The following is a 16,250-nucleotide window of genomic DNA, read 5'->3' on the forward strand; positions in this document are numbered from 1 at the left end:
GAATTAATGGGTCAAGTACCGATGAAAAAGATGAAAATGTCATTCCACCAGCCTGGAACAGTCCAGGTAAGGGTCTGTGAAAGTGATTTTATGCCTCTTTAAGATGATGGCACCAAAAGACACAGTTAATTTGCAGAACACAAGCTATATCTTGTAAAACATCTATATAGCATTTTGAATCATTTAAGATCATTTAAATGTTTTACTTCCCAAAGAAACAGGGTTAGAAGCTGTGTCATATGACTTTATAATGAGCTCAGACAAGGCCATAAAATAACAAGTTTAGTGATTCAGCCTTTTATTTCAGCTACTGTATATACTGTTGAATTCATGCAATGAAGTAGTGAAAAAAATGATAAAAATGGCATTACATACATAAAGTAAAACAATAATAATGATATTACAGGTGGTCTAGTCAGAAAAGAAAATATATGCATATTTTGGTCTTGGGTATAGTTATGTGTATATAAGGTCCCCTTTTTGTCTGAACCTCTTATGATAAGGTTATGATAATTTACATGCATTTCTCTATCACTTATTATTAGGGGTGTGACGAGACGCGTATCTCATGAGACGAGACGAGACACGAGATTGGGTTCACGAGAACGAGACGAGACAAGATTTTTGCACAACATTGTATAGAAATCCTGAATGAGAAAATTTGTGACTGGAAAAAAAGTCTGCAGGTGCAATTTGAAAGGTTTTAACTAATAATCTTGTGATGAATGTCATTTCAGTTCTACTTCATGTGTATGACCTATCAAATGCATTGAAAGACAACAATATACAAGCACTGTAAAATGTTTTGCCACAAACTCTGGCTTTTCTGCTGTATGATTTAACATGAGTCTCTTTGGACCTTACTGTACATGAATTATGAGCTTCCAGAACCTCTGATTGAGGCTATGTGTGACCTCGAAATTGAACTCCTTTCCACAAATTGAACATAGAAATAAAAACAGTATACATACCAAAAATAAATGACATTTTTTTCTTAGTCTTATTAATAAGTGCAAGTGCAACCATAATCAAAGTACTTTCTCAATATCCTTATTAATAAGTGCAAACGGAGACCAAAACAGAGACCAGAGCCACAACTAAACAGTCCAGAGATAAGTTTGATATTGGGAGACAGGCTATTGTATGCAGACTAATTTGCATGCATCAGGGAGCTTGTGTTTTACTTTCACTTTCCAATTCAAGATCGCGCGTTCTCCATGAATAGTGCTGCAGTGCTGAGCGCGCATTCCACAAGATAAGACATTTATCAGACGCTGAAGGGGGTCGCAAGCCAGACGAGAAGCGATGTGTCGCGTCGTGTCTAGGACAACTCGAGGTATCGCACACCAGACGCGCACTTTCTCAGTTTATGGCCAGCAATATTATTATGTTTAAGGACATTATGGAATTAAGATAATGTCTGTACTATGTTATGATTGTACTGTACAAATAAATACAATCGGTGCCGAGTCTGCAGTCTGAACACTTAACCTCAGGTCGTACGTTAAAAGTGCATTGTGTAATTTAGGAGGATCTCTTGACAGAAATGCAATATCATATAAATAACTTTCATTTTTTTTCAGTTTTCATTGGTGTATAAAGACCTTACTTAATGAACCGTTATGTTTTTATTACCTTAGAGCGAGCCATATCTATCTACATACACCCCGGGTCCCCTGAAATTGAAATGCGGCGAAATGTTTCTACAGTAGCCCTAAACGGACAAACGGCTTTTGTTCACACAGGGCGCGTTCCGGGACTGAACCCAGCAATGTTACTAGGTCCCCATCCCGGCATCGATCCCGTCATCAATCCCGGGAGGTTTTTTGTTTGCGTTCACACAGAAGGCACTCTAGCAATTTTACGGCAATTTCCCGGGATCAACACACTGTGTGAAAGGGGCTATAGATGAACAAGTAAGAATAACATTTGCAATAACATATCGTTTTACTGAATAATTAAGTAAACCTAATTTCTTAATTTATCTTTGTAAAGAAACCTCATTGCTTAACTGGCTATTCTCTGCTGTCTCAGACGACGATATCTTTTCATGTCGGCCACTGTAACTTCTGTTGGTTGCAATTCACAACCTCACCACAAGATACCGCTAAAAATTACACAGTGCACCTTTAACTGATTGAATTGAGAATCTCACCTGAAAATCCAATAACATCAGCAATTTTCATCCACGCAGCCGATTTCTGTTAATGAATGTAAAACTAAATGTATTTTTCAGCACAGGGTGAAGTCAGTATACATTAACGACGATTTGAGACAAATATAATGTAAATTAAATATAAAACTATCTAAATGGTGCTCTGTGGCGCAGCAGGATTTTGAACAAGGTCCTGAGCCGTAGCTGGGCACCGCAGACAGACTCTGAATGGCGTCGCCAGTCTGTGTACACTCATAGAAAATATTTGTTTCGAATTTTAAAGACTTGGCACTGCACGACGCGGCACTGCACTTTGCGTCCGGTGTGCAATCCCCTTTAGGCTCTGTTGCGCAACGAATCCTCCTAGCGGTGGCATATTCTATGCTAATTTAACCCTCACGCTCGATATTGCGAGACAGCTTTTCACGTAACGCGAAATCTCGTCACATTTTAGACTCACGAGATCTCGTGGCGCGAGATCTCGACACACCCCTATTTATTATCCATATACTGATTATTAATTCATAGAATTATTGAACATACACTAAAATTATGAGAATTCTTTTTTCTTTTCTTTTTTTAAGGCATTAAATGATTCGAGACTCGACTCAAACAAGAACAAAGGACAAGAGAAAGAACAAAGGACTCCAGTGATAAAGACTTCAGACTTGACTCGCACTATAGTGATAAAGACTTCAGACTTGACTCGCACTATAGTGATAAAGACTTCAGACTTGACTCAGACTCCAATGATAAAGACTTCAGACTTGACTCGTACTCCAGTGATAAAGACTTCAGACTTGACTCGGACTCCAGTGATAAAGACTTCAGACTTGACTCAGACTCCAATGATAAAGACTTCAGACTTGACTCGTACTCCAGTGATAAAGACTTCAGACTTGACTCAGACTCCAATGATAAAGACTTCAGACTTGACTCGCACTGTAGTGATAAAGACTTCAGACTTGACTCAGACTCCAGTGATAAAGACTTCAGACTTGACTCGGACTCCAGTGATAAAGACTTCAGACTTGACTCGGACTGTAGTGATAAAGACTTCAGACTTGACTCGCACTATAGTGATAAAGACTTCAGACTTGACTCAGACTCCAATGATAAAGACTTCAGACTTGACTCGTACTCCAGTGATAAAGACTTCAGACTTGACTCGGACTCCAGTGATAAAGACTTCAGACTTGACTCGCACTATAGTGATAAAGACTTCAGACTTGACTCAGACTCCAGTGATAAAGACTTCAGACTTGACTCGGACTCCAATGATAAAGACTTCAGACTTGACTCGTACTCCAGTGATAAAGACTTCAGACTTGACTCGGACTCCAGTGATAAAGACTTCAGACTTGACTCGCACTATAGTGATAAAGACTTCAGACTTGACTCAGACTCCAATGATAAAGACTTCAGACTTGACTCGTACTCCAGTGATAAAGACTTCAGACTTGACTCGGACTCCAGTGATAAAGACTTCAGACTTGACTCAGACTCCAATGATAAAGACTTCAGACTTGACTCGTACTCCAGTGATAAAGACTTCAGACTTGACTCAGACTCCAATGATAAAGACTTCAGACTTGACTCGCACTGTAGTGATAAAGACTTCAGACTTGACTCAGACTCCAGTGATAAAGACTTCAGACTTGACTCGGACTCCAGTGATAAAGACTTCAGACTTGACTCGGACTGTAGTGATAAAGACTTCAGACTTGACTCGCACTGTAGTGATAAAGACTTCAGACTTGACTCGCACTCCAGTGATAAAGACTTCAGACTTGACTCGCACTGTAGTGATAAAGACTTCAGACTTGACTCGTACTCCAGTGATAAAGACTTCAGACTTGACTCGCACTGTAGTGATAAAGACTTCAGACTTGACTCGTACTCCAGTGATAAAGACTTCAGACTTGACTCGCACTGTAGTGATAAAGACTTCAGACTTGACTCGCACTCCAGTGATAAAGACTTCAGACTTGACTCGCACTGTAGTGATAAAGACTTCAGACTTGACTCGCACTGTAGTGATAAAGACTTCAGACTTGACTCGTACTCCAGTGATAAAGACTTCAGACTTGACTCGCACTCCAGTGATAAAGACTTCAGACTTGACTCGCACTGTAGTGATAAAGACTTCAGACTTGACTCGTACTCCAGTGATAAAGACTTCAGACTTGACTCGCACTGTAGTGATAAAGACTTCAGGCTTGATTCGGACTCCAGATAAAAGACTTGTGAACATCTTTACACTAGTGAAGCTTCAAATCTCAAGTCTTTCTAGATTTCCAGGTTTTTCACTAAATTCACAAAATTTATCAAGATACATTTTTATCTCACACAGTTTACTTGTGAAGTATTTCACATGAAGACGATTGTTGCTCACTTGCAAACATTTTTATTATGATTGCGAAGGCTTGATAAATGTTTGAAACTCTTCTCACACTGAGTACAGTGATACGGCTTCTCTCCAGTATGAAGTCGCTCGTGTGATTTCAGGTTTCCAGAATGAGTGAAACTCTTGTCACAATATGAGCACTTGTAAGGTCTTTCTCCAGTATGAGTTCTTTGGTGCTGTGTCAGATGATCATCTCTAGTAAAGCTCTTCCCACAGTCACAACACACATGATCTCTCACTTCATCATGTGTTTTCTGGTGATGTTTAAAACTTCCCAGCCTTAAAAAACTCTTGCCACAGAGAGAACACACATAAGGCTTCTCATCTGAATGAACTTTCTGGTGTTGGTTTAGACTTGATGACGAATTAAAATCTTTACCACACTGATCACAGATGAATGGTTTTTCTCCAGAGTGAATGTGCAGATGATTATTGAGAGTTGATGCTCGAGAAAAACTCTTTCCACACTGAGTGCATGTATACGGTTTCTCTCCAGTGTGAATTCTTGTATGTTTGTTAAGGTCTCCTTTATTTGTGAAACTCTTTCCACATTGAGTACAGTGGTACGGTCTTTCTCCTGTATGAATTCTTTGGTGCTCCTTCAGATGACCAGTTGTAGTAAAGCTCTTCCCACAGTCACAACACACATGATCTCGCACTTCATCATGCATTTTCTGGTGCTGTTTAAAACAGTCCAGTCGTGAAAAACTCTTTCCACAGACAGAACACACATAAGGCCTCTCATCTGAATGAACTTTCAGGTGTTGTTTTAGATTTGATGATGAAATAAAATCTTTACCACACTGATCACAGTTAAATGGTTTTTCTCCAGAGTGACGGAGCCGATGAACGCTGAGACCTGATGCTTGAGAAAAACTCCTTCCACACTGAGTGCATGTATACGGTTTCTCTCCAGTGTGAACTCTTATGTGTTTGTTAAGGTCTCCTTTTTGTGTGAAACTCTTTCCACACTGAGGGCATGTATATGGTTTCTCTCCCGTATGAATTCTCATGTGTCTGTTAAGCTTTGCTTTTTTTTGGAAACTCTTTCCACACTGAGAGCAGGAGTGCAGCTTTTTGGCTTCTCTTCCTTGAATTTTGAAGTTGCAGTGTTTCTTTACATCATTTAGTTTCGGTCTTTGCTCCTTCACTTTCATCTTGTCTAAAATAAACGTATTAATCAGTTAGAATCAGTTCAATGAGGTTAAATGTTAAAATCAAAATCACTTAGCAGAAAAGAAGATACCTGTCAGTATAAAGCATCTTTGATGTGCAAAGATCAGTTTTGTGAATCACTTGTTAATACGATTAAAACTGGGTTATGACCAGTGGTGGACAGCAACAGTACTTAAGTACATTTGTCAAGTATTTGTACTTTACTGGAGTATTTTTATTTTAAGAAACTTTTATTTTACTACATTCTTAAGCATAATATCATACTTTTTACTCCACTACAATTCCTAAAAAAACATCTCGTTCCTCGTTACTTTGAATCAGTTCGCAAATCACACCGTACTATTCATTTGCGAATTAGACTGATCTGATCGCAGCTGTTCTCGAGTCAACAACTCGAGTCTCCAGTTAACTGAATTCACAAGTCTGACTGAATATTAGCCAAGAACCGAGAGATACACTTGAGTGATAGACTTGAGTACAAGCACGACCGATGGGGCGAAAATTAAGCTACAAATTCCGAATTTTAGGATTATTATAAATGAAAATCATATTCACGACTGTCAGATGTTTGTGAACAAAATCTGCTGTAAAAGGGGTGAGCTGTTATATTATTTTGCTGTTATTTTTATATTAATGAGCTGTATATTCTTTGTTAACCCGAAGGGGCTGTTGTCCCTATTTTATCCATTAGTTTTTCGCACTGTTATTATTTTTTTCAACTACTTTTTCTTCTTCCTCTATGGCAGCCTAACATGAGAAAATGATCGAATTTGCACAATTGTAAAGATGGTTATTATTAGTGACCAATTTTGGAGTCTCTAGGACCAACTCTATAGCGCCACCACAAGTTCAAAAATTCACTTTTCTAAAAGTTATAATTCAGAATCCTTTGTTCTAGACATTTTTTATTTAGTTCACCTGAATCCGCTCTTCATGCTGATCACATTCAACATCTTAAGACTCTGCCCATTTTGATAAGTACAGTATACCGTTTATTCGCTACTCCTCCTTCAAAATGTGTCAAATTTTATACAAAATCTGATCAGATGATCTTTGGACTGAGACGCATAGAAATGAAACGAGCTTGACCCAAAATGGGTAGAGTCTTAAGACAAAATGGGCAGGATCTCGGCCAAACTTTGATCAATCGAAACGAAAATCGGTACGCTCTATCGGAACCATGATATGAGGGTCCATGTCAAATTTGGGAACAGTGCCAACAACAGGTCATGACATGAGATCAGATTTGTTTATTTTTTTGTCCTGAAGGGACCTGAGAAGTTGAACACCTTGCCACCTAGTGTTCGCGAGGGTTAAGGTTTTTTTCAAAAAAGCGTATAAATTTTGAAAACATAGTTAAAAATTTGCCTATCACGGCCAAACTTTGATCAACCAAAACGAAAATTGGTGCGCTTCATCGGAACCATAATCTGAGAGTCCATGCAAGTGTTGTCAAAAGTACCAATTTCGGTACCAAGCCGGTACTGAAATTTAAAAAATGTGACCCTTTGAGCTCTGTTGAGCGGAATCGTAAACACCTCTAATTGGCCACTGTGTTCACGCGCTCATCGAATATGTCTGTGATTGGCTTTAATGATCAATACACGGGAGCATTTGTGAACACACGGAAGTGTTTGAAAGTTTTTTGAAAGCGGGAGTGCACAAGCAGGGGCGTCTATCAGCAGACCGGTGTATTTGTGTAAGCGTTCGGTGAAGAGCGTCATTGATGTATATTTACAACATGTTTTTGAAGCGCTGATCATTGTAGCCAATCACCTACATATTTGATGAGCGCGTGAGCACAATGGGCAATCAGAGGTGTTTACGATTCCGCTCAGCACCGCTCAAAGCGTCACATTTTTTTAATTTCAGTACCGACTTGGTACCGAAGTCAGTACTTTTTTACAACACAAGTCCATGCCAAATTTGGGAACAGCGCCACCTACAGGCCATGACAACTGATGTCTTGTCTTGTGTTAGGTTAGCTTAGCATGCTAACTGATTATTTGTAAAAGTTACTTCTGTTCCAGACATTGAGTCTTTCTGAGAATGATCTAATCTGAATTTATTTAAATATAACATGCGGTGCATTCATATACTTAATCTTCATTTTGAGTTGGTTCTCTATTGAACTATGGAAGTTCTGCATCTGTGTGAACACATGTCTACCAAGTGGCACAATGAGATGAGTGACAGGTCCCTGACCCAGAGACTATGGGTTTGAGTCCTGTGCGCAACAACCCTATAAAAATAGTTTTTTATGTCTGTAATGTTTCATGTCTGTGCCATTTCAATTCCTTTATTTGCCCGGGAAAGTATTGTACTAATCTTTCTTCCTCCAGGATTAGAAATAAGTTAGGGTAGGTTAATTCTGTGTTCATTCTCATCTGAACTACAGTTCATTTTGAGTTCATCCTACATGTACATTTGAACCTTTCTGTTCATCATGTACATTCTATTTCTGCTGTTTTTGTTCTTCTGGCTCTGCATTACGCTTCCAGCCCTGCATCGCTGCTTGCAGCTATATTTTTCCTTATTTTTAAATACTATGCTATACCCCTCCCCCTCCCATCTATCAGTAAGCTAAATTGATATTTTAATATATATATATATATATATATATATATATATATATATATATATATATATAATGTTTTGATAGTGTATGATAAGTTTTGGTAATAAAATAAAATGTTAATTTTCTTACTTGCAGATCAATATAGATTAGATTAGATTCAACTTTATTGTCATTACACAAGTACAGGTACAAGGCAACGAAATGCAGTTTAGGTCTAACCAGAAGTGCAATAGCAGCAAGTGCAGGATATACAGTGGTTCATAAGTGCAGAACATGGATATGTACTGAATAAATATAGAGTTGAATACTATTATAAACAAAAATTTACAGATAGATTGTCCTATGAATATAATATACAGATAACTATTACTGTGAACAGAGTTTACAGCTAGATATGTACTGAATATAATAATATACAGATGGCTATTACTATAAACAGAATGTTTACAGATAGATATGTACTGAATATAATATACAGATGGCTGTTACTATAAACAGAATGTGAGCATAATATACAGATGGCTATTACTATAAACAGAATGTTTACAGATAGATATGTACTGAATATAATATACAGATGGCTGTTACTATAAACAGAATTTTACAGATAGATATGTACTATGAATATATATACAGATGGCTGTTACTATAAACAGAATTTTACAGATAGATATGTACTATGAATATATATACAGATGGCTGTTACTATAAACAGAATGTGAGCATAATATACAGATGGCTATTACTATAAACAGAATTTAACAAATAGATATATGTATAAGTTAGGCTAATGAGCAGTATAACAATGGATTTAAAGTAGTGCAAATAAAGTTTGGACAGAAGCTATCCGAGTGAAAGTGCAGTGGAAAGTAATTGCAGCAGTGGAAAGTAATTGCAACTATTGTATGTATATTGATCAATATATAAGAAGCGTCAAAGTGGTAGTTGCGTAGCTGTCAATGGAGTGACTTCATTTGTGTTCTGAAGACGTGTACGGGTTTGGAACGACATGAGGGTGAGTAATTAATGACAGAATTTTCATCTTTGGGTGAACTAACCCTTTTATACTTTTACTGGAGTAATATTTTAATGGAGTATCTGTACTTTTAGTCAAGTACTTGATTTGTGTACTTTGTCCACCACTGGTTATGATCATTTAGATGCATTTCTCTGTCATTTTACATCCATATACTACTTATTATTTCACAGTTACTAAAGCAGTCAACAATGAAGAATCAAGAATGGACACCAACCTATTTGTTCCTCAGTATCTTCATGTTTTATTCTGGATGGTTCTGGATCACTCATGTCTTCAATCTCCACTTTAATAAACTCCATCTTTAACAGTCACACAGATTTCAGCTGCTACTCCTGGAGTTTGTCCTTCTCTTGTAGGATGATGGGAATATTCCCAGTATTTATTGGTGAATTGTTGAGGGAGGGGCTTCACTGCAGGTGTGAACTGTGATCACTGGACCAGATCTGAAAAAAATAAAAGACAAGTTACTGAATTGATACTGGATTACTTTAACAGCAAACACATATGGTGCCTTTAACATTAGCATATAAGACAGCTCTAGGTGACTCATTTTTTTGTAGCCTGTGGCAGTACAGATATTTTCTGTTCCACCCCTCTGTTTACTTTCACTTTCTCTATCTCCTCCTCCCAACTATACAACATCAGGATTGGGAGAGAGGACCATTTAAGGGGGAATAGTACACGAATATAGGGGTGAGGTTTAGAGACTGGGGAGGCATGTTCATCTGACCAGAAACATTCTGCTACGTACGCAATTTTCCACCATACTTCCAAAATTGGTGGCTTGGTGTACCCGAGTCAATCTTAGCCAAACGTGCTGACAACTTGGTCAGTGTCGCTATATTCACAGACACACACACACACACACACACACACACACACACACACACACACACACACACACACAGCACTCATTGCTGCATATTTTAATGAGTGCTGATTTTTTCTACTCTTTAGAAGTTTGAAATTTTGCTGCTTAGTGATTTAAAACTTGTGAATCTTATAAGGTCAAATAAAACAAATTTCAGAAACTTCCCTGGCTCAAATTTTTGATTTTGTCAATATTTATTTCTAAAGAAAGGCAAAGATAAATAGTGATGAAGGCCAACATATTAAATGAGATGGGTGTATATTTACTGTGTAATTCACTATTTTGTAGAGGGGGATCAAAATGACAAAACACAAAAAGTACTTTTTCAAAAAGTACTGTCACTGTTGCCATATAATCCAACAAAGATTGCTAAAGTCAACAGATTTTACCATTAGACCTGCCAGTGTCTGTGTAAAAATAAAATAATGATGCTGCCATCTTGCTAAAGTCATTTTGGCACCCCTGTAATTTGGCTAAAAATTTGACACCCCTCTACAAAATAGTGAATTACTCAGTAAATAAACATCCATAACATTTGAAATTTTAGCCTTCTTCTTTATTTATGTATTTCCATCACCAGACCATTTTTAAGACCATGCTATGCAATTTAATTTAGAACAGACTAAAATGCTAACCGTTTTTAGCTTAGCACATCTTCAAAATACATTTATGAGAATAACAGCGTATTTTACTCCAATATTACGTTATAGCGCCAGTCGAGTGATTGAAATAACTGCCTTCTGTGACCTGATGTGGCTTCTTATCACAGAATGAGACAGAAATCATATTATTTTATAGTATTCTATACAGCAGTGGTTCTCAACTCCAGTCCTCGGGACCCACTGCTCTGCACATTTTGTATGTCTCCCTTATTTAACACACCTGAACCAGATCATCAGCTCATTAGGAGAGACTCCATGAACTGAACTGAGTGTGTCAGATAAGAGAGACATACAAAATGTGCAGAGCAGCGGGTCCTGAGGACTGGAGTTGAGAACCACTGCTATACAGTGATAAAGGCTAGATGTCGATTAGCATTGCATTAAAAATATACTATTATCCCTACCAAAATAACCAAGATTGCTTGAAGTACACAGATAAATAATAATACTGTCACAATGGTGTGTTAATTCTCTTCATATTTATTCAGTCAGAACATCTCTATCAGCATTTTTTATTTTTTATTTAGCTAAAGCAATAGCTGGATGTCTTTGTCCATATTAGGGATTTTCTGGAATGTCAAAAGTTTAATATGGGTCTCACTTGTGGAGTTTCTGCACGAGGGCGCCCTCCAGTGTCGAGTATCAAATTACACCTGAGAGTTTAGCGTTCCATAATGCTCATATCGCCCAATTTTGGGTAAAATACAACAAAAATATTCTCTCTAAAGATATTTATAGTAAACATATGATAATCCATAAGTTTTTGGAGGTCTGGCATCTCTCCAGTATGAAGTCGCTCATGTGATTTCAGTGCATAGAAACCTTTGTCACAATATGAGCACGTGTACATTTTTTTTTAAATGAATGTTTTGGTGCTGTTTCAGTTGTTTGGCTGCAGTAAATCAGCCAACATTCACAACACACATGATTTTTCATGTCAGTAGGTTTTCATGTGACCTTTTAGATGTGATAATAATAAAATTAAAAAAAACTTTTTACAGTTGATCACAGTTGAATGGCTTTTCTCCAGAGTGACGGTGCAGATGATTATTGAGATCTGTATGTGAAACTCTTTCCACTCAGAGAGAATATGTGCAACTTTGAAGTTCAGATGATCCCAGATCTGCCAAATTCAAGGTTACTGAGTGTATCCTAAAAAAAACTTTAGTAATTAGGCTACATTTCTTAAATTAAATGCATGCATGTGTTTGATTTTGAAAATATAGAGCACTGATATGGATATTATTAGTAGCATTTTAAACGGCTCTATGGGAAGGTTGTTCATTTTTATGGGAATCCAGATTTAATAAGGATGAAACAAGTCACAGGTTAAATTCTTAAAATAATATACGAGTTAAACACAAATCTAACAACAGACATCATACACAATACAGACTGAAAAGAGGCTGATCAAATGAATGACTATATTTAATTCTCTGTACGTTACACTACGTACAATGTACATTTAGGCAACACAAACATCAATTCTTACATTATAAATATAACATCTCTGACCTGCAGACTGGAAATATACGACATCCAGATAAAATATTCCACATTTGTTGTTCATTCACGATCATTAACAGCGTCACTTTCAGCTTCAACTGGTGAAAGTTTCAACAAGAATATTAACATAACAATAACATACACTTACAGGAGATCATAATGTAATCGACTAGTACATAACGTCAAAGGAAACAACAAAAAGAAAAAAGAGAGACGAAATAAAACAAATAGAGGGCTCTCGCGCATCCTCTTCTGCGCATGCTTAGTGCGCGCGGTGTCATATTACTTAAAGGGGCCGCATTCAGTAAATCTCCGCACAGTTATGAAGCAAATACACTAATCAAACTAATCAAATCATAATTAATAATACACAATAATTATACATATATAATATATGGATTATATATATATATATATATATTTACCTTTACAGTTAAAGTATTGTTTTTTTCTGCTGTACATGTCAAAAGTCACGTGAGAGGAGAAAATGCCTCCATTGTGCTATGATTGGATATGATATTGGATATGATAAGTTTGTGCAATTAATCCTGCCTTTTGTTTTCGTGTGCGTTCTCATCTGCCTGAATGAAGACAATGATGGTGTTATTGGACAGACTACTTAAAAAGTAAACAACTCGACCACTTAGATATCACCGCTTGGTGTCACGTCAAAATGAAAATGAGGATGGAATGAGAACATGAAATGGGATGCAAACATGATGACAGTGGGAGGTTTTAAGCAATAAGCTTGAGGAAATGAAAGGTACATTGTGTCTGTGACCAGTGTATACAAGCTTGATGACTGGTTAAAATATGTTGAATATTAAAAGGAAGTGGAGTGTATTAAAGTTTTATTATCGTCATGATGGTATGAAGCAGGCCGGACCAAGAGCTGTGGGAGCAAATGCAGTAAGTTAGATCGATATTAGAATATCATATTAATAAAAGCTGGATGACTAAATGACGTTTGCTTAAATGACATGCAATACATTTTAGAATGTATGATGAAGAAAGCTCTCTTTGATTATGCTATGTTAGCCACCTGACAAAATAGTGTTGTCTTTGAGTCACGGTAAATAAAGAAAACCAGCAAATTTAACAATAAGACTAACCGCGTTGAGCTATATAACAATGATTAGTTTGGCTCACCTGTCTAATTAAACACATAATACATTAAAGCGTCTATGTTGTTTCCATGGTTTTTATGAAAGTCAAACTGGAAATCCAGGGTAGAGCGGATATGACGTCAGTGACAGGTGACGCAATGACACGCTCCATAACACTGGTTAAAATTACGGATTTCTCGGATGTCCACAGGACCAGATCTGGAAAAATCAAAATGTTACAGAATTTATACCGAATTACTTAAATATTTACTTTAAGTGAAAATATATTCTCTGTCAGGAATATGTATTATTACAATTTTAACTGCATGTAAAATAAGGTTTTTGTTCAGTTCTTGTCCAAATTCTGAAAGAAATAACACAGCCATCATGTTTAACTGAACTGCTGTAAAGCTCATTTGTTTCTAAAAGTTCCCAGTTTTCACCTTGTTCATTATGGTGATGTCTGTGTCACAGCGATGTGTAGATGATCAACATGAACAAGTTGATGAAGAGAAACGCAAGTCTTTAATCCAAAGGCATATATCAAAACCAGAGAGAGCTATACACACACGTAACATAGACAATACCTGACCAACTAAAGAAATAGCCAGAGGATGGCATTGAACAGGGGTGTGTGGATGGAGACCCAGGCCACAGCCAGGAATACACTCCATGGCGGTGTCGCAGGAGGGAGGAGCCATGGTGTAAGGAAGTGTAACGTCACCTTGGGGACGGCTGGAGGCGACGATGTTGATGGAGGTGAAGCCCACCGCACAGACAGACAGCCGATGGAGTGGAGAGAGACCGAAAACCTAAGCGGCCACAACGGATCCGCAGCGACGACCACCCGAGGTGGAAGTGGGGATTTGGAAAGCAGAGCTGGAGCTGGAGCGACCGAGGGCGGAGGCAGAGCCTGAGGGAGGGTGGAGCTTGCCGGAGCCGAAGGGGTGGAGGGCCGGAGAGTCGCGAACGGCCCGCAAGTCTGCAGTGGAGGTGTGGCGATTTCTGACCCAGGTGGAACCTACGTACCAAGGGAGCCCAGCGAGGCCAAATGACCGATGATGCCAGGTAGAATCTACGTACCGAGGGAGCCAGGTGAGGCCATATGGCCGATGGTCCCAGGTGGAGCCGACGTAGAGAGGTAGCCCAGCTAGGCCAAATGGCCGATGGTCCCCGCTGGAGTCGAGGGAGAAAGGAGTGTAGGTGCAGGAGCCAGGCGGCGATGGCTCCCAGGGGGTCCGAGGGGTAGCTGCACCACTGAGAGGAGGCTGAGGTGGCGATGGATGAGTAGGTCGCCTCACACACCTGGTCAGACGGGGTCTCCTCAGGCTCAGGTATGATGTCAGGCTCGATCGCTCCTTCTGGCACGGGCTCCGACATCACGGCCAAGTGTTCTCCCTGTCTGCGGTGGGTACGAACTGTCGTTCCTCGCAGCGGGGTGGTACTGGGCTGGGCACTGGGTTGGGAGGGGCACTGGTGGTGTCCTCGACAGTGAATGCAGATCCGCAGCAAACCAGCACCCACTCCACAAACGCGGCGAAGCTCCCTCGAGGCACTTCCCTGGACAACTGCGTCCGTGTGGTGCGGTTGAGACCGGCGAGCAGAAACAAGCACAGGCAGTCGTCCGGGAAGGTCGTTTGATGGGCGAGATCCAAATAATTTGCTAAATGTTCCTTGAGGGAGCCATGACAACAAACGAACTCAGGTAAAAGGAGCAAATGTTGGAGAATTTTCCTTTGATTCATGTCTAAGTATGATGTAATGAAACAAAACAAAAAATGATGACAAGCATGAAAAAATAGGTCTGAAGAAGGATGAGAGAATGGAAAATAACCAGTATGCATCAGCAATATGAAGTGTCAAAACAAAGTATGAAACAGAGCACCATTGTGTGAGGTTTGACCAATAGAGAAGACATGTCTAACTGTGCCAAGGTCACCAGGCGTGACAGAGGGGAAGAGATAGATTTGAAGGTGCCCATTGGGCACCTAGCGATAAGAAAAAGTATAAGACATGAACTCTGGCCAATGTAACCTTAGATGTCCGGACGGCCGGCCGGCTTCTCACTTTGTTGCTTGTCAATAAAGTTAATTCTTCTGACCTGGAACCTCGACTCTGAGAAACTCCTTTGAGACCTGAACCAAAAAGAACTATGAATTTGCCACAACATAATTGTCGAGCCGAGCCAGGAGGGACAAGGGGTCGAGGAGTGACCACGGTGGGCGTGCTGGCAGAGGCCTCACAAAACAAAGGCGCCATAAAAATAAGGTAAGCAAATTTTGCTTATATTTGTTTTGTGCTGCCCCTGGTAAGCTAGCGCCCGGTTGGTGACTGCCTTAAACAAAAGACTCCACCAAAAAGAACCTAAAAAGTGATAAAAGATAAGGAGGTAAAAGGAGGGTAGGTTCCAGGTTTTGAGAAAAAGTGCATGCAATATCTGTTTGTATTGTCCCTAAACGCAGAAGGTGCGTTATGACGTGAGAAGCACGTTATTTGAGTACACGGAAGCGTGTACCCACGCGAGAAGCGCGTGGCCCCAACGCAGGAGACGCGTTGCACGTGAGAAGCACGTGATTTGTTATTTGTTGTGTGTGCGTGCAACGCCCTACGTGAAAAGTGCGTTTGAAATGATGAGCACGTGATCCGTTTGTCCTGTTTGATGTTAGTCGTGCAACGCCCTACGTGAAAAGTGCGTTTGAAATGATGAGCACGTAATCTGTTAGTCTGATCTGTTTTTTGTTAAAGTGATT

At 39.1% G+C, this 16,250-nt stretch overlaps 1 protein-coding gene across 1 annotated transcript; it reads right to left on the reverse strand.

Annotated features, from left to right (window-relative positions):
• Nucleotides 1-355: 355 nt before the first annotated feature.
• Nucleotides 356-12,654, reverse strand: LOC311296636 (uncharacterized protein). The gene is made up of 3 exons (XM_084418501.1): nucleotides 12,404-12,654; nucleotides 9,570-9,798; nucleotides 356-5,724 (listed from the first exon to the last, which is right to left on the reverse strand). The coding sequence occupies exons 2-3, from the start codon at nucleotides 9,652-9,654 to the stop codon at nucleotides 4,547-4,549; spliced, it is 1,263 nt and encodes a 420-aa protein (XP_084274627.1). The 5' UTR covers nucleotides 9,655-9,798; nucleotides 12,404-12,654; the 3' UTR covers nucleotides 356-4,546.
• Nucleotides 12,655-16,250: the final 3,596 nt, after the last annotated feature.

The sequence above is a fragment of the Rutilus rutilus genome, assembly GCF_951802725.1.
Source record: "Rutilus rutilus genome assembly, chromosome: 9".
Classification (NCBI taxonomy): domain Eukaryota; kingdom Metazoa; phylum Chordata; class Actinopteri; order Cypriniformes; family Leuciscidae; genus Rutilus; species Rutilus rutilus.

Coding starts and splice junctions, on each gene's coding strand:
- LOC311296636 (XM_084418501.1), bottom strand. CDS start 9,654: ATGGAGTTTATTAAAGTGGAGATTGAAGACATGAGTGATCCAGAACCA. Junction 5,725..9,569: donor AGATACTGAGGAACAAATAG/GTTGGTGTCCAT, acceptor CGTTTATTTTAG/ACAAGATGAAAGTGAAGGAG.